The sequence below is a fragment of the Saccopteryx bilineata genome, chromosome 10 (assembly GCF_036850765.1).
Source record: "Saccopteryx bilineata isolate mSacBil1 chromosome 10, mSacBil1_pri_phased_curated, whole genome shotgun sequence".
Lineage (NCBI taxonomy): Eukaryota > Metazoa > Chordata > Mammalia > Chiroptera > Emballonuridae > Saccopteryx > Saccopteryx bilineata.
The window spans coordinates 61,537,636-61,563,787 of record NC_089499.1 but is presented as its reverse complement, the minus strand read 5'-3'; the positions used below and the strand labels follow the sequence as shown (position 1 = coordinate 61,563,787).

General features: G+C 37.9%; 1 protein-coding gene across 10 annotated transcripts in view; it reads right to left on the bottom strand.

Moving 5' to 3' along the window:
• The window catches only part of CCDC66 (coiled-coil domain containing 66), a 63,562-nt gene that overhangs the window by 13,454 nt on the left and 23,956 nt on the right, over positions 1 to 26,152 (bottom strand). For 5 of the 10 annotated variants that reach the window (XM_066246124.1, XM_066246134.1, XM_066246130.1 and 2 more), the window contains 6 exons: positions 23,917 to 24,015; positions 14,547 to 14,797; positions 14,248 to 14,332; positions 13,669 to 13,830; positions 8,058 to 8,202; positions 7,141 to 7,302 (listed from right to left, as the gene is read on the bottom strand). In XM_066246124.1, coding sequence (XP_066102221.1) covers positions 7,141 to 7,302; positions 8,058 to 8,202; positions 13,669 to 13,830; positions 14,248 to 14,332; positions 14,547 to 14,797; positions 23,917 to 24,015 — 904 coding nt within the window. The remainder of the gene's footprint in view (positions 1 to 7,140; positions 7,303 to 8,057; positions 8,203 to 13,668; positions 13,831 to 14,247; positions 14,333 to 14,546; positions 14,798 to 23,916; positions 24,016 to 26,152) is intronic. The other 5 variants (XM_066246125.1, XM_066246126.1, XM_066246128.1 and 2 more) reach the window with 5 other exon arrangements.

Genomic DNA, 26,152 nt, shown 5'->3' with positions numbered 1-26,152 from the left:
AGATATAAAGAAAGAGATTGAAAATGATACAGTAATAGTAGGGGACTTAAACACCCCAGCTACATCAATATATAATCCACACAAAATCAACAGGGAAATATTGGCCTTAAGTGATATATTAGACTAGATAGATAGACTTAATAGATATGTACAGAAAATTCCATCCCCAAACAGTAGACTACACATTCTTTTTAAGCACATGAACATTCTCCAGGATAGATCACATGTTGGGTACAAAACAAGTCAATAAATTTAAGAAGACAAATCATGTCAAGCATCTTTTCCAACCACAACGGTATGAAACTAGAGATTAATTATAAAAAGAAAACTGGAAAAGGCACACATGTGGAAGCTGAACAACATGCTACCAAACAACCAATGGGTCAATAAAAAATGTAAAGAGGAAATGAAAAAAATACCAAGATAAATGAAAATGGAAATGCTAAAAAATCTATAGGATAAAGAAAAAACCATCCTAAAGGGAAAGTTTATAACAATACAAGCATACTTCAAGAAACAAGAAAAATCTCAAATAACATAAACTTACACCTAAAGAATGTAGTAAAAGAAGAATAAACAAAGCCTAAATTAGTGTAGAAGGAAAGAAGTAATAAAGATGAGAGCAGAAGTAAATGAAACTGAAGTTGGAGACCTATCGCCCTGATTTCAAACTATACTACAAAGCTACAGTAATCAAACAGTATGGTAGTGGCACAAAAATAGACACACTGGTCAATGGAACAGAATAAAGAGTCCAAAAATAAACCCATTTTTATATAGTCAATTAATTTTATAACAAAGGAGACAAGAATAAACAATGGAGAAAAGTCTTTAATAAATGGTGTTGGAAATACTGGACATGTACATGGAAAAATAAATGAGACCACTTTCTTACACCATATAAAAGTTAAAATGAAGTCTAAACTGTGGCATTTTCAGAACACAGTCAATTGAATTTAATGAAACCATGTAAAGTGAACCTGGGGATAAAGGAGGGCTACAAGAAACTCACGTGATGTAAGACACAAACTAAAAGTAAAGGATGATAAAAGAAGGATATTATATAATGACACAGAGGTCAATCCAACAACAGGATGTAACATTTGTAAATATTTATGCACCCAACATAATAGCATCTAAATATAAGGAACAAATATTAACACATATAAAAAAGCAATTGCAAAATAACATTAGATTTTAATATCCCACTTACATCAATGGATAGATCATCCAAACTGAAAATCAATCAGAAAACACTGACCTTACAACATGAAATGTCAAACCAGATGTAATTCCCTAGTTTGAAACCCAGGGTTTGCTCAATTAAGGCATATATGGGAAGCAACTGCGAGTTAATGTTTCCTGCTCCCCCTTCTCTCTTTCTCTTCTAAAATCAGTAAAATCTTAAAAAAGAAAAAAGCACAAGAATGTACATTTTTCTCAAGTGCACACAGAACAGTATCCAGACTAGATCACATGTGAGGTCATAAAATGTCTTTATAAATTTATGAAGATTGAAATCATACAAAACACTTTTTCCAGCCACAATGGTATAAAACTAGAAATTACAAGACAACTGGAATATTTGCAAATATATGGATAATGGATATTAAACAATATGCTACTCAACAATCAATGGGTCAAAGAAGAATTTCAAAAAATACCCTGAGATAAATTAAAATGGAAATACAACATACCTGCCTGACCTGTGGTGGCGCAGTGGATGAAGCATCGACCTGGAAATGCTGAGGTCACCGGTTTGAAACCCTGGGCTTGCCTGGTCAAGGCACATATGGGAGTTGATGCTTCCTGCTCCTCCCCCCTTCTCTCTCTCTGTCTCTCTCTCCTCTCTCTCTTTCTCTCACCCTCTTTCTCTCCTCTCTAAAAATGAATAAATAAATGAATAAAACTGTGTGTGTCAACTATTAAAAAAAAAGAAATACAACATACCAAAACTTAAAATGCAGTGAAAGCAATTCTAAGAGGGAAGTTCATCAAATGCCTACATCAAGAAACAAGAAGCCTGACCAGGCGGTGGTACAGTGAATAGAGCATGAGACTGGGAGGCAGAGAATCCAGGTTCGGAACCTGAGGGTCGCCAGCTTAAATGCGGGCTCATCCGGTTTGAGCACAGCTCACCAGTTTGAACCCAAGGTCGCTGGCTTGAGCAAGGGGTCCCTCGATCTGCTGTAGCCCCTTCCCCCCATCAAGGCACATATGAGAAAGCAATCAATGAACAACTAAGGTGCCACAATGAAGAATTGATGCTTCTCATCTCTCTCCCTTCCTGCCTGTCTGTCCCTATCTATCCCTTTCTCTGCCTCTCTCTCTGTCACAAAAAAAAAAAAAAAGAAAAGAAAAAAAAAAAAGAAAGAAACAAGAAGCCCTGGCCAGATAGCTCAGTTGGTTAGAACATTGTCCCAAAGTACAGAGGTTGCTGGTTTGCTCTCCAGTGAAGGGATACGCAGGAACAGATCAATGATCCTGTCTCTCTTGCTCTCTCTTCATCTCTCACTAACATCAATAAATAAAAATTAAAAAAGAAACAAGAAAAACCTCAAATAAGCAAACTAAAGACACCTCAAGGAACTAGAAAAAGAATAAAGGAAGACCAAAGTTAGTAGAAGTAAGGAAATAACAAAGTTCGCAGCAGAAATAAACAAAATAGAGACTAAAAAGACAACAGAAAAGATCAATGAAACTAAGAGAGCTGGTTCCTTGAAAAGATAAACAAAATGGACAAACCTTTAGCTAGACTCACCAAGAAAAAAAAGGAAGTAACAAAATCAGAAATTAAAGAGATGTTACAACCAATACCACAGAAATGTGAAGGAGCATAAGAGACTATTATAAACGATTATACACCAACAAATTTGAGAACCTATAAAAAATGAATAAATTCCTAGAAACATACAAACTATCAAGACTGAATCATGAAGAAACAAAAAATGTAAACAGACCTATTACTAGTAAGGGGAGCAAGTAATCAAAAACTTCCCAACAAACAAAAGTCCAGAAACAGATGACTTCACTACAAATTCTACCAAACATTCAAAAAAGAATTATTACTAATCCTTTTACAAAAAATTAGAAGAGTAAGAAATGCTTATAAACTAATTTTATGAGGTAATTTTATGAAGTCAGCATTACCTTGATACCAAAACCAGACAAATATGCCACAAGTAAAATTACAACCCAATATCCCTGGATAACACACATGCAAAAATCCCCAACAAGACACCCAATGCAAACTATAAGCGAGCAAACATATATATCATATTTGCAAACTTATTTGACCCACAGTGGGGTAAGGAGGAGATGGGTACAAAGGTAATATGTTGTGGCTGAGATCTTGAACTCTGGATTCTGACAGTCTTGGGTAATCTGTGTAGCCACAACTCTAAAATGGGTATAACAGCCTGACCTGTGGTGGCGCAGTGGATAAAGCGTCAACATGAAAATGCTGAGGTCAAAACCCTGGGCTTGCCTGGTCAAGGCACATATGGGAGTTGATGCTTCCAGCTCCTCCCCCATCTCTCTCTCTCCTCTCTCCTCCCTCTCTCTCTCTCTCTCTCTCTCTCTCTCTCTCTCTCTCTCTCTCCTCTCTAAAATGAATAAATAAAATAAAAAATAAAAAAAATCCCCAACAAAATACTAAAGCGAATTCAACAATACATTGTAAGTATTATATACCACAATCAAGTGTGATTTATTTCAGGGATGCAAGGATGGTGCAATACACACAAATTAATCATTGAAATATATACCACATTAAAAAACAAAGAATAAAGGTCATATGTTCATCCAATAGATGCAGAAAAGCATTTGACAAAATCCAACATCCATTTATGATAAAAACTCTCAACAGAGTGGGTACAGAGGGAACATACCTCAACATAATAAAGGCCATATATGACAAGCCCATAGCTAACATACTCAACAGTGAAAAGTTGAAAGCTTTTTCTAAGATCAGGAACAAGACAAGGATGCCCATTCTCACCATTTTTATTCAACATAGTAATGGAAGTCCTAGCCAGAGCAATTAGGCAAGAAGGATAAATAAAAGCCATCAAAATTAGTAAGGAAAAAGTAAAACTGTCACTATTTGCAGGTGACATTATTATATATAGAAAACCTAAAGACTCCACCAAAAACAAACACAAAAAGCTGTTACAGCAAATGATTTCAGTAAAGTTGCAGGATACAAAATCAATATACCAAAACTCTGTTGCAGTTCTAGCCACTAAACAAGAAACTATTAGAAAAAGACTTTAAGAAAACAATCCCATTTACAAGTGCATCAAACTCCTGTGTAATTGAAAATCCACATATAAGAGAAGTTGGCCCTCTACATTCACAGACTCCCAACCATGGACTGACCCTTGAACAACACAAGTTTGAACTGCATGGGTCAACTAAACTGAACTGGTCAATGGAAAAAAACCCACATAGAAATGGACCAGTGCAGTTCATACCCGTGTTGTTCAAGGGTCAACTGTATTAATTAATAATATTGTATTGAATACTTGAAAGCTGCTAAAAGAGTAAATCTTAAAAGTTCTCATCAAAAGGAAAAATATATAATTGTATGATAAGAAACGTTAACTAGATCATTTTGAAATATTTACAAATATTAAATCATAATGTTGTACACCTGCATGTAAATTATACCTCAATTCAAAATAAAATGAAAGGTAAAGAGATCTCTTGGAACTTACTTAAAAAAACAAAATTCCCAGACAGATATGTGGAGGCCCCCAAAAATTCATAGTAAGCATGTAGTCCTATGATAATGGTACCCAACATGGTTATTACCTTACTATGTAAAAGTTTAAAAAGACCATGTGAAAATATGCTCAATATTATCAGTCATTAGGGAAATGCAAATCAAAACCACAATGAGAAACCATTTTACAACCATGAGAATAATAATTGTGAATGAGGATAAAGAGTAACTAGCACCTTCATACACTGCTGGGAAATATACTACTATAAAAAATGGTACAGCTGCTTTGGAAAACAGTGGTAGTTCCTCAAAATGTTAAACATACAGTTACTATATGGCTGAGCAATGCTACTCATCGCTCCCAAGAGACCTGAAAATTTGTCTACACAATAACTTACACATGAATGTTCATAGCAGCATACTCATAACAGTGAAAAAGTAGAAGTAACCCACATGCCCATCAACTGACAAAGGAATAAATAAATAGTGGTATAACCTTAAAATGAACACTATTCAGTAATAAAAAGGAATGGAGTACTAATACATGTTATAACATGGATGAACCTGAAAACATTATTTATTGTCGGGAGCCGATCCACTAATGCTAGCTAACTAGGTCACAGCAGAAGATCCACAACTGCTGATTGACAAAGTCACAGCAAAAGAAGATCAATGGCTACTGGTTGATAGAGTCACCGCAGTGAAGACCAACGGCTGCGGGTTGACAAAGTCACCGCAAAGGAAAGGCACAACGATACTTCCCCCTTTGACCTTTTGAATTAATCTGGCCTTGTATCCCCCCTTTTCTGGGTGTATGCTATTATTTATGGCACAGGGATAATAGTACCGTGCTTTCCCTGTAGATTTGTAGTAATTTCTTTGGAAATGAGACAGAAGGTTTAAGTTCCACAGAAAAGCCTGTAAGCTCCTTAAACTGGGCTCATAAACATAAGAGGCTGGCCATGATATCCCTCATAAAGGGTTAAGTTTGTAGGAGAATTTCTTCTTATTAATCATGTTAGAAAGAATAAAGTTAGAACTTAACTAGTGTATGAATATAGTAAATGAATAAAGTTTAACTAGACATTAGAATCTTAGGTAAAGTGTAGTGGAGTGGCCTGTTGCGTGGCCTTGGATAGGAGCGCAGCTGGCTAGTAAAGAATGTTTTGTTAAAAGACTTGTTTTGTCACTGAAGGCAGTTGCTGGGCTTTTCTCAGTAAAACATTCTCATGAAATTTTTGTATTTTCCAAGAATAAGGAGAGGAATGTGGTGGGATTCATAGCAGCAACAGCAATTAATGCCTTCTGATATTATGTTGCTACTAGCTATCTTGCAGGTGCACTCTATGTATCTTTAAGTAAAAGTTACTCTTAATACTATGTTAGTTTCTTAAATAGCAAGCCTTTTGTAGTCTTGTGAAAAAAGAATTAGGACACTACATGAACGCAAGGCTATTTGCCTGAGCAAGTGGTGGTCCTTTGCTAGTCCTTGATGATTTCGTCTGCTATCTCTTTCTGCGCCCTTGACTCACAACAACAGTAAAATAGAGTTATTAATTAGTACTAATCTTTTAGAAGTTTGTACCAATTATTGTTATTACTATTCAAGTTATTATATAACTGTACTTTGAATAACTTACCACCTGACTTGTAGCTTATAGATATGAATTAACTGTTATCTAGAAATATGTAACCATAGTGAAACTAAAACAATGATGTATTCAAAATACCATGTGATTGTAACTTAGTGTGTGTGCATAAAAAGTAAAGTTAGACCAGCCATTGGCGGAGATGCCTGGCAATAAATGCTAACTAGAGAATAAAGAGAAAGAAAAGAATTCGGCTCTCTCACTCGATTTGTGCCGACGCCGTCTCTTCCTGTGGGACCCCTGGATCCCCCCCGGGGCTGGACCCCGGCAATTTATTCTAAGTGAAAAAAATTCAGACACAAGAGACCACTCATTAGGTATGATTTCAATTATATGAAATGTCTAGAATAGGCAAATCTAAAGACAAAAAGATTAGTGGTTGCCTTGGAATGGTAAAGAGCAAGGAAATGGAATTGCTGCTGATGGGTACGAGGTTTCTTTTTGGAATGATAAAAATGTTCTAAAATTCACTGTGATGATGTATGTACAACTCAATATAAAAACTAAACTGTTACTTAAAAAACACTACATTGTAAAAAAGGGTTAATTTTATACTTAAAAGTGTTAACTTTATACTACTATGTGAACTGTCTCTCAATAAAGTTGTTATAAAGAATTGAAAAAACCAACAGATCCTGTTACTTTAACTTACTGAAAACTTTTCATTCCTTTAATTTTTAAACTTCAAATTAACTGAACTTAATTGCAATTGTGACTTTAATTTTAAGTAAATTTTAAACCAAGTAACAATTTCTAAACAAATACCTGTTTGCACACCAGTATCCTTCCTTGGAGAGTTTGTAGAATTGATACATGTATTCAGTTTATCACTAACTTCATCCAACTCATGTCTTAAATTTGAAATGTTGTTAGTAGATTCATTAAATTCCACTTGTATTGCACCAACTGACAAGAGACAGAAATGACCTGATAACAGTTCAGGAATATTAGAAATTACAAGTAGCAGCAACTAAACATGCAAAACTCTGTTTAATTCATCAATATGAACAATGCAAAACATTTTTTAGAAGGGCTAGCTTAACATTTCTCAGAAAAAGTTACCTGTACTTTTTTTTTTTTTTTTTTTTTTTTTTTAGCAAAAGAAAGGGCGGGCAGGCAGGCAGGCAGACAGGGAGGGAGAGAAATGAAAAGTATCAACTCATAGTTGTGTAACTTTACTTGGTCACTGATTGCTTCTCATAAGTATCTTGATGGGGGAGGGCCTCTAGTTGAGCCAGTGACCTTTGGGCTCAACCAGCGACTATGGGATCCTGTTGATCCCACACTCAAGCTGGTGACCCTGGCAACCTCGGGGTTTCGAACCTGGGACTTCAGCATCCTAGGTTGATAATCATTGTGCCACCATCAGGCTACCTGCATTCTTACACCTTATTGAATACAGGGAGACTACTTAATAGATGTCTCCATAAAAATGGGTACAAAAGTAATCATTTTATCTATTGTGAGCAAAATAATTTATTTGAAAAGTTAACATCATTTTGTTGTACTCTTAAAGCAATTTCCCAAATAAAATATGTATTATAAAGGTACATTATTAGTTCAAGGTCTAAAATTTATTTTAAAATATTTAGTTCATAGGTGTGTCAAAGGTTATTAAAAATAGTCAACTATTTACAATCAACTTCAAAATATTATAAATAAAATTCTAGTTAAGTGCTTACCACCAAGATTTTTAATCAATCTAGAAGTGTCATGTCCCTTTTGAGCCAATTCTCGGATTCTCTGTTCTTGTTTTAGTCTCTGTGCCAGCTTCTGCGCTTTCTGCATTGTCTGGAAGAGTTCATTTGTCTTGAGAGTTATAATTTCCTATCAATAGTAAAGTGAAAAAACTTATTGAATGAATTATCAAAAACATACAAACTTGACTATTCTCTCAGTAGATATTTTCTAAGCTTCTATTGTGTGCCAGGCAGTAATCAGGATACTGGAAGTAGAACAGTCAACAGTGCAAATTCCTTCCCTTTTGAAACTTACATTTTAGTATCTTTTGTTTCTTTTAAAGCAGAGTGAGTCTTTCATTTTTAGCTACTCTAGTGGGCATAAAATGGTACTTCATTGTGGTTTTAATTTACATTTCACTGATGACTAATGAGATTAAGCTTCCTTTTAAATATTCATTGTCTGTTTATTGATTGATTGATTTTTAGGGAAATAGGAACAGGAGGAGAGGGAGAGAAACATCAATTTGTTCTACTTATTTATGCATTCATTGGTTGATTCTTGTATGTGCCCTGACCTGTATCAAACCCACAACCTTGCCATATTGGGATGATGCTCTACCCAACTGAACTACCTAGCCTGGATTATTTTTCTTTTGTAAAGTTGTAAAGTACCTATTCCAGGGTATTGCTTATTCTTTTATGAGTTTCTGTCTTTTTGTTGTTGATTTATAGGACTTTTTAATTTTTTACTTTTCAATTATAGTAGACATACATTAGTTTCAAGTATACAACCTAGTGATTAGACATTTATATAATTTACAAAGTTATCATTCCACTAAGTCTAGTACCCATACGACATCACATATAGTTATTACAATATTATTGACAATATTCCTTATGCTGTACTACACATCTCTGTGACTGTTTCTATAACTGGCAATTTGCCCATCTTAATCCCCCCCCCTTTTTTTTGTATTTTTCTGAAGATAGAAGCAGGGAGGCAGTCAGAGAGTCCTACATGTGCCCAACTAGGATCCACCCAGCATGCCCACCAGAGGGTGATGCTCTGACCATCTGGACATTGCTCCGTTATAGCCGGAGCCATTTTAGTGCCTGAGGCCAAGGCCATGGAGCCGTCCTCAGCGCCCAGGACAACTTTGCTCCAATGGAGCCTTGGCTGCGGGAGGGGGAGAAACAGATAAGAAGGAGAGGGGGAAGGGTGGAAAAGCAGATGGGCACTTCTCCTGTGTGCCCTAATTGGGAATCGAACCTGAGACTTCCACATGCTGGGCCAATGCTCTACCACTGAGCCAACTGGCCAAGGCCCTCTTCCCTTTTTTCACCCAATCATCCCCCCATCTGACAAACCATCAAAATGTTCTCTGTATCTATGACTCTGGTTGTTCATTTATTTTGATTTTTAGACTCAATTGTGATAGATAGATAGATATATTTTTTGCCATTTTCTTGTTATTTTTTTAATCTTTTCTTTCCTTCTTGAAGAATATCCTTTAACATTTTATGTAAGACTGGTTTGGTGGTGATAAACTCTTTTAGCTTTTTCTTGTCTGGGAAACTCTTTATATGTCCTGTAATTCTAAATAACAGCTTTTCTGGGGAAAGTAATCTTGGTTGTAGTCTTTGCTTTTCATCACTTTGAATATTTTGTACTAATCTCTTCTGGCCTGCAAAGTTTCTGTTGAAAAATCAGCTGACAGTCTTTTGGGAGCTCCCTTGTAGGTAACTAACTCATTTTCTCTTATTGCTTCTAAGATACTCTTTGTCATTAACCTTTGGCATTTTAATTATGGTGTGTCTTGGTGTGGGCCTATTTCGGTTTATCTTGTTTCAGACTCTCTGTGATCCTGGGCTTGTCTTTATCCTTAAACAGGTTATAGAAGTTTTCCATCATTATTTCTCTGAATAGGTTTTGAAATGGAGCTTGAGACTTGTTTGGAGGTTCTAGCAGGAGAGCACAGCTGCTCGTATACCCTTGACTGAAGAACGGTCCTCTCCTCTGTCGGGGAAGGTTGTCCTCTTCAACTGAGCGCACAGCTTTGGGAGAGATGCACATGGAGCGGTGAGGGAGGAAGGGGACACCTGCCTAGCCAGCCAGATCAGCCGAATCAACCCTGGCGATCAATGGGGTGACAGATGTCACAGCCAGATCACCCTCACATCCTGAATAGTTTTTCAATTCCTTGCTTTCTCTCTTCTTCTTTTGGTATCCCCTATCATGTGAATGTTAATATACTCGATATTGTCCCAAAGGCCTCTTAAACTAGCCTTATTTTTTTATTTCTTTTTTCTTTTTGCTCTCTGACCGGGTGTTTCTGCTACCTTGTCTTTCAAATTGCAGATTTGATTCTCTTTTTCATCTAATCTGTTGATTCTCATATATGTTCTTCATTTCAGTTATTGTATTCTTCACTTTGACTAGTTCTTCCTCTTAAATAGTGTTTTAAACTCTGCATCTGGTAGATTGTGCACACCATCATTTTGTTTAGCTTTTTTTCTAGAGTTTTGTTCTGTTCTTTCATTTCTTTGTATTCTCATTTTGGCCGCCTCCCTTTGTTTCTATAAATTAGGTAGAGCTGCTATGTCTCTCAGTCTTGGTAGAGTGGCCTTATGTAGTACGTGTCCTATAGGGCCCAGTGTCTCAATCTACCTGGTCATCTGAGCCAGGGCTCCAGGTGTGTCCCTTGTGTGGGCTGTATGTGCCTTCCTGGTGTAGTTGATGCTTCAATGCTGTTGGCTCATCAACTGGTGAGATTAACCCTCAGGCTGAGTGGTTGTGAGGACTAACCATGTCTATAACAGAAAACTGTTATGCAGGGGTTGTCCTCTGGAGCAGGATTCACTTTAGTGGGACTCTAGTGCCTGCAGAGTCTGTCATTTCGGTGTGTCATTTGTGAAGGTGGTTGGGTAATGCTATGATGTCTGAAGTTGGCCACCAGGTATGTTTGTTCTGGGACCTCTTGAGAGGGGCTCTGGTGCAGGCCAAGGTCAACTGCTGCCTGTGCCCTGCCTGGGGTTACTTGGTATAAGAAACAAAGTGACCTGAAGGTGGCTGCCATTGCACTGGGCTTGGAGGTGCGTGGGAGAGGCTAAGCTTTGAACTGAAGCAATCTGCCCCTAGAGCTGGGCTGGGGCTACCTAGCAAGAGGTACAGAACATATCAAAGCCAGATACTGCTTGTCTGAAGTTTGTGAACCCTTGTGAGATTTAGGATAGTCTGCAGCATGAGCCATAACAGGAAGCTTATATTGAAAAGCCACTGGAAGCAAACTAGGTAGGCCCAAAATTTGGGTGAGGCAGGGTCTAAGGGAATCACCAGGATGAGTGAATGGTGTTAGCCAGGTTGATGGAAATTCAAATCTGACATCAACTTAAGCCTGTAGACTGGGTATGGGCTGGACACAACAAAAAGACAATGGCTTCTGCCAGCACTTCTGTCTGGGAAAAAGCTGCCCCTCCAGCCCTTGCACTAAAGCCAGACAATTCAGGTCTACCCCATGTCCCTGGTGCTTTTCAAGCTGCTGCCCTTAAGCTGGAGATAAGTGTGAATCAGCCCGTCAGCAAGTATGTCTGTGCATGGGCCCTGGTCCAGCAGACCTCCATCTCACTCCATCTCTAGACAACAATTTCTACTGTTTTTCAGTTGAATTAATGGGGACTTCTCATCCCCGCAATAGAACCCAGGGCTGGGGAGCCTGTTGTGCAGCTAGGACCCTTCATCCTCAGGGATTTTTAACCACCACATGCGGGTGTGGGAGCAGCCTGTTCCACATCTCTGCCCCTCCTGCCAGTCTCCAATTGGCTTCTTCTGTGTATCCTTACTTATAGGACTTCTGTTCAACTAGACTTACGGTGGTTATCAATGAGGACTGTTCTACAGCTGAGTTATAATTTGGATGTAGTTGTGGGAGGAAACAAGCACAGCATTTACCTACTTCAACACCTTAACTGGAAGTCTAATCTTTTTCTACAGCTTCATTAGACCACAAGTATAAAAACATTTTTACATTCAAATTTATTCTAATAAAGCTTTCAAAGTTTCTAAACCAATGTCAATTTCATCAGAATTCCACTATGATTAAAAATAGATTAAGAGGTAAAACACAAGGCCCTGGCTGGTTGGTTCAGTGGTAGAGCATTTGCCCCACATGTGGAAGTCCCAGGTTCAATTCCCAGTCAGGGCACACAGGAGAAACCCCTATCTGCTTCTCTACCCCTCCTCCTCTTACTTCTCTCTCTCTTCTCTTCCCCTTCTGCAGTCAAGGCTCCATTAGAAAGAGGTTGGTCCTGAGGATGGCTCCATGGCCTCTGTCTAAGGCACTAAAATGGCTCCGGTAAAATGGAGGAAAGGGCCCCAGAAGGGCAGAGCATCGCCCCTTAGTGGGCTTTGCTGGGTGGATCCTGGTTGAGGCATATGTCTCCCATCCCCTCACTAAAATAAACAAACAAACAAACAAATAAATAAATAGGTAAAACACAAGGTTTACTGCCATTTATTGCAATTTAAGCAAATGATACTTTGGGGTTTTTTTGTGTAGACAGTTATTTTATAGGAGTAATTGGCTCAGCCTATTCAATATAATGAAATCAGAACCCAGACCATGTGTCTCTTTATCAGCTAATTTTAGAATGAAGACTGCAAGTGGAAAAGCAAGAAATCGCAGGCTCACAGCCCCACCTCTCAACTCCAGGAAAAGTTCTCTATGTTCTTAGTTGTGTAAATATCAAAAATTTTTGGCAACTGATGTCACTGTGTGAGCTGATATTTGTTAGTTCAACACTTATACTGCCTACACCACTTAATATAAGGATTCTTCTAGCTAACCAGATATCTACACTTTTTAAAAGAGCCTTATTTAGTACAGAGAAGACCTCTAATACAACAACAAATGGTATCATCAATCCCAGACAATCACTCTGCAAATACATGCTCCTATTCACAAAAGAATACAGACAGAAAGGCCAATCGTTTTTCTTAACATTTCTAGAACATTTATTAATAATTATTGCTTAGAAAACATTTCAAAATCAAGCACAGGGATAATTATTGTGCTGTAATAGCTCATCTTGACATTTATTTATTTATTTTGAGAGAGAGAGAGAGAGAGACGGAGAGAGAGAGTAGAGTGGGGGAAGGGGAGAGAGAGAAGCATCAACTTGTTCCACTTAGTTGTGCTATTGATTGCTTCTCATATGTGCCCTGACCAAAGCTGAAACCTGTGACCTCAGGTATCAAGCTGGCACCTTTGGAATAACGACAGCAACCTTGGGATTGAGCCACAAACCCCAGGATCAAACCAGCACCTCAGTGCTCTGGGATGATACTATTTACTGCACCACTGGCCATGGCACTTAAATTCCTTCTTAGCAGAGAAAAAACAACAAGCAATATAGCATTTATGAATTCATCTGAATTAAAACCTTCTCCAGAGTCTTCCTTAACTTTCATAACCCTTATGCAAAGCTTTAATATTTCCACATATAGCTTTACAATTTCAAAAGACACAAAACTGTTCAATTTGGGGGTATTTATCCTTTAAGAACACATCCATATTTACTCTAAAATATTACAGTTAAGAATATAAATACCTACTTCTTTTTGTTTTTGCTTAAGTATGTCTTCTTCATACTGTTTCTGTATCTCTTCTCGTTCCCGTGCTAAGCGAAGTTCCTCTTCTTGCTCTTCCTTCTTTCTTTCTTCTTCTTGCAGCTGTCTCTTTCTACGCTTCTCTTCTACCTGAGCAGTGATGGCTTTCTAGTCATAAGAAATATCACATAAATCGCTGATACAAAAAACAAATAAAAAAAATAAGATGTACCTGTTTTGGTGTTTCTAAATTAACTTCATATGTATACAGAAAGTAATTCTCATCCTGTCAGAATTCAGAACTACAATAATGAAAAAAGTATCCAATACTAACTTAAGATTCAGTGCCACTTCATGTATATAACCTATATATTTTGGAAGGCAGGTGGCTATACTATATAATACTGTTTGATTCTCAGTTATATGAGTATAACTCTACTATAAGCCAGTTAGAGTAGGAATTAGATTCATCAAAGGATTGGACAGTGCCTATGCTGTAAGTTTTTACTGAAATTTTAATTTCTACTTACTTAGTTATCTATTGGCCATAAATAAAGCAAAGAACAATACTTTACAAGATAATACCTGATGTTCTAACTGTTTTTGTCGCCGCCTGTCTCGTTCCTCAATCTGAACGGGGTCCAAGAGGGCAGTCATAGAACGAAGAAAGCTGGCAAGACAGATAAATTAGCTATTTAAAAGCACCAAAATATGGGTTTAACAAGTTCTAAATCATTTTTGTGTGGGTTATATCTAATAATCATTTCTACTTTAAAGAAAAATACCAAACCAGAAATCAATTAAGATATATTACAAATATAATAACAGTCCTAATAAACCACATGGACATTTAAACATCAATAAATACAAAAGAATGAACTTACTTTGTTTTTTGACTGTTTCCCATTGCCACACCTCTAACAGGTTTTGCTATATGCTCTTCTTCTGAAGGTTTGACCTGGCTTCCAGTTGTAGGTGTATAAACATGGCTACTATCGGCTAGCTCCTGAGTGTCCGGAGAGACACAGAAGTACTCTGGTTGTTTATTTGTTGACTGAGAGGACAGTTGAGACTGAGAACCAGGACAGCTTTTTAATGAATCAAAATGCATTGCCCATCTGTCATGTTCCTCACCCTAATCATGATAAATAAGAATTGCTAAGAATTTTTCCAATTGTTCTCACATATAAAACCTTAAATAATAATCAAATATGATTTCTAAGTCACAATATAGCAGAATAAGCATCATAAAAATAAACAATACTGCATTCTGTATTGATTTCATATACACCAATACTATCTTGGGAAATATGAGGCAATTAGAAGAATTGAGAAATTTCTAAAAAGTTAACTTCCAAGAAATTATGCAAAATCACACTTATTGAATGCATTCAATGAAAGGTTCACAAACGTAAATGTGGAATAACTGGAATACTCCAGTCTTGTCAAATAGTTTCAGAATACCCATAAGATTAAAAACTTTGAACTTCACATCTGGCAGAATGGCTATCATCAATAAATCAACAAACAAATGTTGGTGAAGGTGTGGGAAAAGGGAACACTTGAGGGAATAAAAGGTACTACTGGTGGGATTGCAAACTGGTGCAGCCACGATGGCAAAGTATGAAGGTCCCTCAAAAAATTAAGAACAGAACTATGTAATAACCCAGCAATTCCACTTTTGGGTATTTATACAAAAAAATCCAAAGGACTAATTCAAAAAGATATAGGCACCCTATGTTTATTAATACATTATTTAAAAACAGCCAAGGTATGGAAGCAATCTAAATGTCTATCAATAGACAACTGGATAATGAAGATGTGGTACACATATATAATACATGTAGAATATTACTCAGCCATAAAAGGAATGAAATCTTACCATCTGTGACAACATGGATGAACCTAGAGGGTATTATGCTAAGTAAAATAAGTCAGGCAGAGATACAGAAGTACCACATGGATCCACTTACATGTGCCATTTAAAAAAAATAAAGAAAATAGAAACAGACTCACAGATACAAAGAACAGCCTGAACTACGGTGGTACAGTGGCTAAAGCATCAACCTGGAGCATTGAGGATGCCGGTTAGAACCCCTGGGCTTGCCTGGTCAAGGCACATACGAGAAGCAACTATTAGCTGATGCTTCTCACTCCTCCTCCTTTTCTCCATCTCTCCTCCCTCTTTAAAATCAACAAATAAAATCTTTAAATAAACCATCAGGGAACTGATGGTTACCAGATAGAAGGGAATTTAGAGGATTGGTTGAAAAAGGTAGAAACTAGTAAGTACAAATTGGCAGGTATAAAATAGCTACAGGGATGTCAAGTACAGCATAGGGCAGGGGTCGAGAACCTATGGCTCACGAGCCAGATATGGCTCTTTTGATGGCTGCATCTGGCTCACAGACAAATCTTTAATAAAAAATATAATAATGTTAAAAATATAAAACATTCTCATGTATTACAATCCATTTCCTACCATTCATGTTCATGGTTGCGGGTGGCTGGAGCCAATCACAGCTGTCCTCTGGGACAACATCAAATTTTTATTGGATAATGCATAACGTACAAGGGTTGTTGTGAGGTCAGGAAGTAAACTTTCCTCCTTTTAATTAAGTAGTCAGCTAATTGCAGAAACCCTTTTGATGAAGAAGATGGCTAAAAGAAAAAAAGATGAGGAGCACCGTACTTCTCAGCAGGAATGGACAGAGGAATTCACCTTTGTGGAGAAAGCAGGTTCTGCAGTGTGTCTAATATGCAATGATAAAATTGCATAGATGAAACGATCAAATATAAAGCAGCACTTCGACACACACCATACTACATTTGAATTGAAATATCCAGTGGGGGACAGCAGGAAGAAAGCATGTCAAAAGCTACCATGCAGAGTGCAAGCTAGTTAGCAGCAACTCCGTGTTTGGACCCAACAAGGTGACTAGAATTCGGCTAGCTTTGCTGGTGCTTTAGCAATTGTGAGAAATAGAAAGCCATTCACAGATGAGGAATATGCCAAAACATTCATGCTTGATGTTGCCAATGAACTTTTTGACAACTTTTCGGATAAAGACAAGATAATCAAATGAATAAAAGACATGCCTCTGTCGGCAAGAACTGTTCACAATCGTACCACCATGATGGCAAATCAAATTGAGGCAACACAAGTGAAGGGCATAAATGCAGCACCATTCTTTTCTCTCGCTTTGAATGAGTCAACAGACGTAAGCCATTTATCCCAGTTCAGCGTGATTGCAAGGTATGCTGTTGGTGACACACTACGTGAGGAAAGTCTTGCCTATGAAAGAGACAACAAGAGGGGAGGATTTATTCAAGTCTTTCTGAGTTCGCTAAAGAAAAAAAAAATCTACCAATGGATAAACTTATTTGGTGTGTACTGATGGTGCTCCGTGCATGGCGGGGAAAAACAAAGGATTCATAGTGCTTCTTCATGAACATGAAAAGAGACCCATCCTAAGTTTTCACTGCATCCTACATCAGGAGGCGCTTTGTGCTCAGATGTGTGGCGAGCAGCTTGGTGAGGTGATGCCGCTGGTCATTCGGGTGGCCAACTTTATTGCTGCCCGAGCTTTAAATGACTGCCAGTTTAAAACGCTGCTGGATGAAGTTGGGAATAATTATCCTGGTCTGCTTCTGCACAGCAATGTGCGTCGGCTGTCAAGAGGGAAGGCGCTCAGCCGTTTCGCGGCTTGTCTGAGTGAAATTCGGACTTCTCTTGAAATGAAAAACGTCGAGCATCCTGAGTTAGCTAACACTGAGTGGCTCCTGAAGTTCTACTATCTCATGGACATGACTGAACATCTGAACCAGCTCAGTGTGAAAATGCAAGGCTTTGGAAATACAGTCTTATCCCTTCAACAAGCAGTGTTTGCATTTGAAAACAAGCTGGAACTCTTCATCGCTGACATTGAAACAGGTCGTTTACTACACTTTGAAAAACTGGGAGGGTTTAAAGATGCATGCACAGCAAGTGACCCTGCTCAACATCTTGATCTCCAGCAGCTAGCAGGCTTCACATCTAATCTCCTACAGTCATTCAAAGAGTACTTTGGAGAATTTCGTGAGCGCACTCGTCTTAAGTACATCACCCGTCCACATGAGTGTGCAGTGGACAGTGCCGACCTGAGTTACATCCCCGGTGTCTCCGTCAGAGATTTTGAGCTACGAGCTGCTGACCTGAAGGCCTCAGACATGTGGGTGAATAAATTCAAGTCACTGAATGAAGATTTGGAAAGACTTGGATGACAGCCAGCAGAGATGGCGGGCAAACAGAAGTATGGAGAAATGAAAAAACTTCAACCTGTGGACCAGCTGATTGTCAAAACTTGGAACGTGGCCCTGGCCTGTTGGCTCAGCGGTAGAGCGTCGGCCTGGCGTGCGGGGGACCCGAGATCGATTCCCGGCCAGGGCATGTAGGAGAGGTGCCCATTTGCTTCTCCACCCCCCCCTCCTTCCTCTCTGTCTCTCTCTTCCCCTCCCGCAGCCGAGGCTCCATTGGAGCAAAGATGGCCCAGGCGCTGGGGATGGCTCCTTGGCCTCTGCCCCAGGCGCTAGAGTGGCTCTGGTCGCAAAAGAGCGACGCCCCGGAGGGGCACAGCATCGCCCCCTGGTGGGCAGAGCATCGCCCCTGGTGGGCGTGCTGGGTGGATCCCGGTCGGGCGCATGCGGGAGTCTGTCTCTCCCCGTTTCCAGCTTCAGAAAAAAAAATACAAAAAAACCCAACAAAAACCCCCCAAAAAAACTTGGAATGTGCTTCCCGTCACATACCATACACTGCAGCGTGAGTACTGCTGTACTAACAATGTTTGGCTCTATGTATGCATGTGAGCAGTCTTTTTCACATCTAAAGAACGGTAAGGCCAACCTACGATCATGTTTAACGAATGGAAGTCTCAACGCCTGCATAAAGCTTAACCTCACCACGTATCAACCAGACTACAAAGCCATCAGCAAAACCATGCAGCACCAAAAATCGCATTAATGGTAAGAAGTACTTTATTCATCATTGGTTAGCAACAGCATAACAACATCATTAAAAAGAATTCAGAGACTTATTGTACTTTAAAAGTGCTGGTCTTACATAAAATGCATACGTTTACTTGTATTTAGTTAAACATATTGTATGGCTCTCATGGAATTACATTTTAAAATATGTGGCGTTCATGGCTCTCTCAGCCAAAAAGGTTCCCAACCCCTGGCATAGGGAACATAGTCAATATTATAATGATGTATGATGTGTGGGTACTAGATTTATGAACTAGCAAATTATTCTCCATTTCCAGTTCTTTTGATTTCTCATTATAGTAATGATAATGTGAGCACTTTATCTCATTTTTTATTTTAAATGGAATACTTCTAAAATTTCTCTCTTTTTTTTTTTTTTTGGTTTTAATATTCAATTGGTAATCCCTTCTAGTCTAATTTCCAGGGGCATTTTCCTTAATGAACTGGTGTTAAATTTTATCAAATGCCTTCTTGGCATCTATAGAAATATTTTTTATTGTGTTAAAAGGTAAGTTACACTTGTGAATTTTTAAATTTTCCTTAATTACCACATGAACCTATCTTACTCAAGAGCTACATTACTACTGAATCTTACTAATATTTTCATTGAAATTTTTGGGTGTGTATTTATGAAAGAAATAAACCTAATTTTGCTTTTCTGTTATTTTTCTGGTTTTAATATCAAGTTTATACCACCCTTTTAAAATTAATTGTGGGCTAGTCCCTATTTGTACTACTTGGTAATCTAAATAAATTTGGGATTTATTCCTTTAAAGTTTGGAAGAAATTGTTAGTAAAACCAATGCAGCATTTTGTTTCCCTTGTGGGAAAACTTTTTAGACTAGATCTACATTTACTTTAAAAGCTATAAGACTATTTACATTTTTAAGACAGTTCCTCTAGTTATAACTTTTATAGTACTTTATTTTGTAAGTTTTACTATTGTTAGCATATTAATTTACTAATGATTTACCTTCTATCTACAATTGCTTTTTCACTGTCAATTTTGTCTTCTTGATCACTCCTGACAGATTACTTCTTTAAAAAGACACAACTTTCAGCTCTGTATGTTATATATTTTATTCATTGGTGCTCCCATTTTCATGAACTATTTCTTCCAATTTTAATTTAACTTAAAATGGGCACCTGGTATGTCAACTTAAAGGTTTTCTTCTTTATGTAATTTCCCTTGAATCTTTTTTTTTTTTTTTTTTTTTTTTTTTGTATTTTTCTGAAGCTGGAAACAGAGAGAGACAGACAGACTCCCGCAAGTGCCCAACCGGGATCCACCCAGCACGCCCACCAGGGGCGTCGCTCTGCCGCGACCAGAGCCACTCTAGCGCCTGGGGCAGAGGCCAAGGACCCATCCCCAGCGCCCGGGCCATCTTTGCTCCAATGGAGCCTTGGCTGCGGGAGAGGAAGAGAGAGATAGAGAGGAAGGAAGGGGGGGTGGAAAAGCAAATGGGTGCTTCTCCTATGTGCCCTGGCCGGGAATCGAACCTGGGTCCCCCGCACGCCAGGCCGACGCTCTACAGCTGAGCCAACTGGCCAGGGCCCCTTGAATCTTAATCATGTGTGTAGCCACTATTATTCTGTTCCAAAAATTGATTATTTTCATTATTTTTTCAATTATCAAATTATTTAGTATGATTTTTAATTTCCAAACATGTAGTAATTTAAAAAAATTTTTGTTAGTAACTTCTAAGTTACTTGTTTTGTAGTTAGAAATCATTGTCTACAATAGCTACTTAAAACTTTACCGAGTCTTTATGGCTTAACACAGCATCATTTGTAATAAATATTCATGTGTGCTTGAGAAAAAGTATTTTCTAATTGTTGGACGTAGAATCTGACAAACGTTCATTAGAAACAACTTGCTATCTTGCTGATTTCTATGTTGAAATATACCTTTAAACAGAGAATGTATAAATTTCTCTGAAATTTTTACCAATTTCTCAATTCATATAGTTAAGGCTTCATTTATTTGCTTCATATATTTTACTAGGCGCATGCATGTTAAAAATTCCTATACCTTCTTGGTGTCAAGTCTTCTATTAATATTTATAACTCTGTCCCCAATACTTTTATTTTTATTACTGTAATACCAACTTTATTTTGGTTAGCATTTTTTATCTTATTCTTTTTTAATTCATTTTTTATTATTCAATTATATTGATATACATTAGTTTCAGGTGTCCACCCCTATGATTAGACATTACATAACTTAGTATTCATCCCGATAAATCTCATACCCATCTGACACCATACAGAGTTATTAAAATTTTGACTATATTCCCTATGCTGTACTTTACATCCCCATGAGTATTCTGTAATAACCCATTTATACTACCTTAATCCCTTCACCTTTTTCACCCATTGCCCGCAAGCCATCTGGCACCCTTCAAAATGTTCTCTGTATCTGTATCTGAGTTAGCTTGTTCATTTATTTTGGTATTTAGACTCAACTGTGATAGATATGTATTTAGTGCCATTTTCTTGTTTATTTTCTTATTTCGTTTTTTTTAATGACGAGAGACAGGGACAGACAGGAAGGGAGAGAGATGAAAAGCATCAACTCATAGTTCTGGTGCCCTAGTTGTTCATTGATTGCTTTCTCATATGTACCTTGATTTGGGGGGGGGGCTCCAGCCAAGCCAGTGACCCCTTGCTCAAGCCAGAAACCATTTCTGGGCTCAAGCCAGAGACCATGGGGTCATGTCTATAATACCATGCTCAAACTGGTGAGTCCGTGCTCAAGCCAGTGACCTCAGGGTTTCATTGTTCTTATTTATCTTTTCTTTCCTTATTCTTAAAGACCACCCTTTAACATTTTATGTAATACTGGTTTGGTGGTGATGAACTCTTTTAGCTTTTTGTCTGGGAAGATCTTTATATCTCTTGTGGTTCTCAATGATAGCTTTGCTGGGTACAGTAATCTTGGTTATAGGTCCTTGCTTTTTATCACTATCCTTACTTTTTATCATTGAGTATTTCGTGCCACTTCCTTCTGGCCTGCAAAGGTTCTCTTGAAAAATCTGCTTAGAGTTTTACGGGAGCTCCCTTGTAGGTAACTGATTTTCTCTTATTGCGTTATTTTGTGTGTGACAGAGATAGAGAGAGACAGAGAGAGGGACAGATATGGACAGGCAGGAAGGGAGAGAAATGAGAAACACCAATTCTTCATTGCGGCACCTTAGTTGTTTATTGACCGCTCTCTCATATGTGCCTTGACGGGGCGGGGGTTTACAGCAGACCGAGTGACCCTTGCTCAAGCCTCAAGCCAGCAACCCTGGGCTCAAGCTGGCGACCTTGGGATTTCAAACGTGGGTCCTCTGTGTCCCAGTATGATGCTCTATCCACTGCGCCACTACCCAGCCAGGCTCTTATTGTTTTTAAGGTTCTCTGTCATTAACCTTTGGCATTTTAATTATGATATGTCTTGGTGTGGGCCCCTTTGGGTTCATCTTGTTTGAGACTCTCTTGCTTCCTGGACTTTTCCTGCACCAGTTTAGGAAAGTTTTCTGTAATCATCTTTTCAAAAAGGTTTTCAACTTCTTGCCCTCTTCTCCTATCCTGCACCCCCATGAAGTGAATGTTAGTACACTTTTTATTGTCCCAGAGGCTCCTTACACCATCTTCATTTTTATGTTGGTAGATATTCTGTTTATACTTATAGTAGTAGTTCCTATGTTTTCTACATTCTTAAACCTTTATCTGCTTTTCAAAATATTTGCTATGTCTTTACAGAAAGATCACGCAACACATTAATAACCCGCAGAATATTCTAGCAAAATTAAAGCAAAAAAATGAAACTGGAAAGTTTCCCTTTGTTTCTACTACTCTTCACCACAATTAGACAACGCCAACAATCTGTTGTTTTTTCACCTATGTATTCATTATGCTGGTCTTTCGGTTTTTTTCTTTAAATATAGATATGGTTATATCAGCAATTTACCTTTTTTGTTTTGCAATGTCTTGGAGACGTTGTCACCTATATATTCTTTAAGCTATAAATTAATTGTTTCAATTTTGATTCACTTTTCTAACACAAAATAATCTGTAAAAACTTTTCCTTAAACAAACAAAAATAAATCAGGGAAAGATCCTTGGAAGGAGTATTTTTATAAATTCTTGCAGATCTTTATGTTCCTTTTATAAGTAAACATGTTTAGGCATTAAATTTTTTAGTCCTAGTCTTTATTTTATAATATATATATATATATAATTTTTTAATTGAAAGGCAGGGAGGCAGACAGACTCTTGCATGCACCCCAACCAGGATACACCCAGCAAGCCCCCTACAGAGGAATGATCTGCCCATTTGGGGTCATTGCTCAACTGCTCAAGCAAATGTGGCAAGGCCATGGAGCCATCCTCAGTAGCTGGGGTCAATTTGCTCAAACCATTCGAGCCATGGCTGTGGGAAAAGAGAGAAAAAAGGGGGGGAGTAGGGGCGAAGCAGATGATTGCTTCTCTTGCGTGCCCTGACTGGGAATCGAACCTGGAACTTCCACATGGCAGGCTGACACTCTACTGCTGAGCAAACCAGCCAGAGCCATAATATTTCTTTATAAATACTGCTCTATCACCTATAGAGAAGAAATCTAAGGCTAACTTATTTGTTCCTTGCCTTATGTTTAAAAGCTTTAAGAAGTCTATAAATCTTGAAATTCGAACACTTAGGATCTATCTTCCAATTAGCTTCTTTTGAATCCTTTGGCTTAATTTTTCTCTTTGGTCCAGAAAGTATTTTCTCTGATATTTGTTATTAGTATTCTTATTTGCTATTTTCTTCTTTGGAAAACTCAATCACTCAAACTTTTATCTTCATCAGCTATTCATTCATAGTATCTTTTGTCAGACTTTACATCTCTTTTTAAAATTCTTCCTATATTCAGTGGAGTGTCCCCACAGTGATTTTTTTCCTCTTGCTTACTGTGATTTCAATTTATTCTTGGTTTTATTCTACTCTCTTATCTTGGGCTTATTCTTTTTTTTTACAGAGACAGAAAGATCAGAGAGAGGAACAGATAGGGAGAGACAGATAGGAAGAGAGAGAGATGAGAAGCATCAATTTTTTCTTGCAGCACCTTAGTTGTTCAATTATTGCTTTCTCATTATGTGCCTTGACAGGGAACTCCAGCAGAGCAAGTGAATCCTTGCTCAAGCCAGCAATCTTGGGCTTCAAATCAGTGACCTTTGACTCAAGCCAGTGACCATGGGGTTTCAAACCTGGGTCCTCTGCGTCACAGTCCAACACTCTATCCACTGTGCCACCACCTGGTCAGGCAGGCTTATTCTTGCACAAGGATTTCCTGACCATTTCAAGTCCTTTGTGGAATAAGATAGAAATAAATAAAAATGAAGTCAGCATTTTCTTTTAAAAATTTCCTGCTTCACAACAGGATATATTTCTTATGAGAGGTATTCCTGAGTACATAGCTGATAACCCCTTTCTAGTGCTGAATAATTTTCATAGTCTCCATTTTTTCCCATTTCCCATTCCTTAAACAGAGATTTATCAAGATCGAATGTTATGGGTAGTTAAGGTGTACAAGTTACTCTTGGTGCTCTCCCACACCTGCATTCTTATTCTAAAACCAGAGGCACAAGTATGTGAAATGCCAAATATACTTCTTGACTAAGAGGCCTTCAAACAATTCCATTTCCTTAATTCTATTTCTGGTAAGGCAAAGATATCTACCCAGTTTTCAATAATAGAGTTCATTCTGGAGGACTAAGATAGAGTTCCCTTGATTCCAAGACTGCCCAGTATAGAGAGGCAAAAGGAAGGTTTGGCCAGGAGTGGCTCATTTTGTTCAGGCTACTGTTTTTTGTTTCTTCTGAAATGAGGCCATCAGTAGAATTTTAGGCAGGATAGTAAAAAGGTAGAGAAATTCCTTGACAAGTGGAGTAAGGGAAACTGAGACAGACTAATTAAACAAGGCCCAATAATTTTAGCAATTTACAGCCAGCTAATGAATCACAAGGTTTTACCTTCCTTAACCAAAGACACTTAAAAATATATGGTTTACAAATTCCAGATTGTCTCAGGTCCCAGTCCCTCTTTAATAACATTTTAAAAAATTAATCAGAAAATAACCCTGACACCTCTTTATACATATTTTAATAAACCAACATATGGAAAGACACATCTGAAAGCTAATAAATATTCTGTTAAGACCCTCCCAGAATCTCCCCTAGAATTCCCTGCAGCTAAAGATAAAAAGCTTCAAGACAAAGAACCCAGCAGCAAACTCCCTCTAGGGCATGCCCATCCCTTTCTCTCTTACTTTAAGGGCCCCCACAAAGACTTGACCAGGGGAGTAGTGGGCAGTGGCAGCTCGTCCCAGGCTTACCCCTTGAACCTGTCTCCAAGGCTTCCTTTTCCTCTGACTTTCCAGAGACCCAAAGGAGCCCACACAGGCTCTCTCCTGTTGCTTCTATCCTAAGCCCTTCCTTTATTTTCCCCAGCTTTAATAAATGTACTTTCAGAATCACCTGGGCTCATGCTGTGAAATCTTTCCTTCATGAAGTCAGGAACCCACCCACTACTGGGTAGCCTGAGGCAGACCCACTCTTGGTCCAGTCCCCAGGTAGGAACAAAATGGGACTAGATTACAATTTAGTCACATTCCAGTTCTTCTGTGGGAAGGGCCACATAATCCATAAACACTATTCCCAGGATTCTAAAGTAATCTGACAACAGGAATATAAATTCCAGATATTCCATTTTTATTCTACTGGATTTTATGACCTACTTTTAAAACTCTTATCCCATTAGTGATATAAATCCACAGAAATTCTTGCTGAATCTGAACTATATGACATAATGGGCTCTTTCTGGTTCATGACATGATAGAAAAGTGTTTTTATATCGTCCTTTACATCCTTTTGCATGTTAGAAATATTACATTATATTTTTAAAGTTAAAAAGTCAAAAAAAGAAAAGATATATATGCTTCAGTCATGATTACACATATAGGAATGTTTTGTTCATTAATGCATATCAGTATTTCTGTATCTACTCATTAATAAAACAATCTGAAGGATTTACATCAAGCTCATGTGATATACAATGACTACCACTCACAAGATTATACACACACATATACAAACACACAAAAACCTGTTAGAATAAACAAATTAAGCAAAGTTGCAGTATACAAAACCAACACAGAAATATAAGTCACATATTTGGGAAAAGGAAATAAGAAAACAAACCTATGTATACTAGCATCAAAAAGAATAAAATATTTAGGAATAAGTAGGCAAAATACGTGTATCTTGAAAACAACAAACCATTGCTGATGGAAATTAAAGACACAAATGCATGGAAAAATATTTTGTGTTCACAAACTGGAATACTTAATGTTGTAAGATTACCTAAAAGCAATCTGTATTCTCAATGCAACCCTTAAGAAAATCTTGAAGCTTTTTTGTAGAAATAGCTATCTATCCTTAAAAT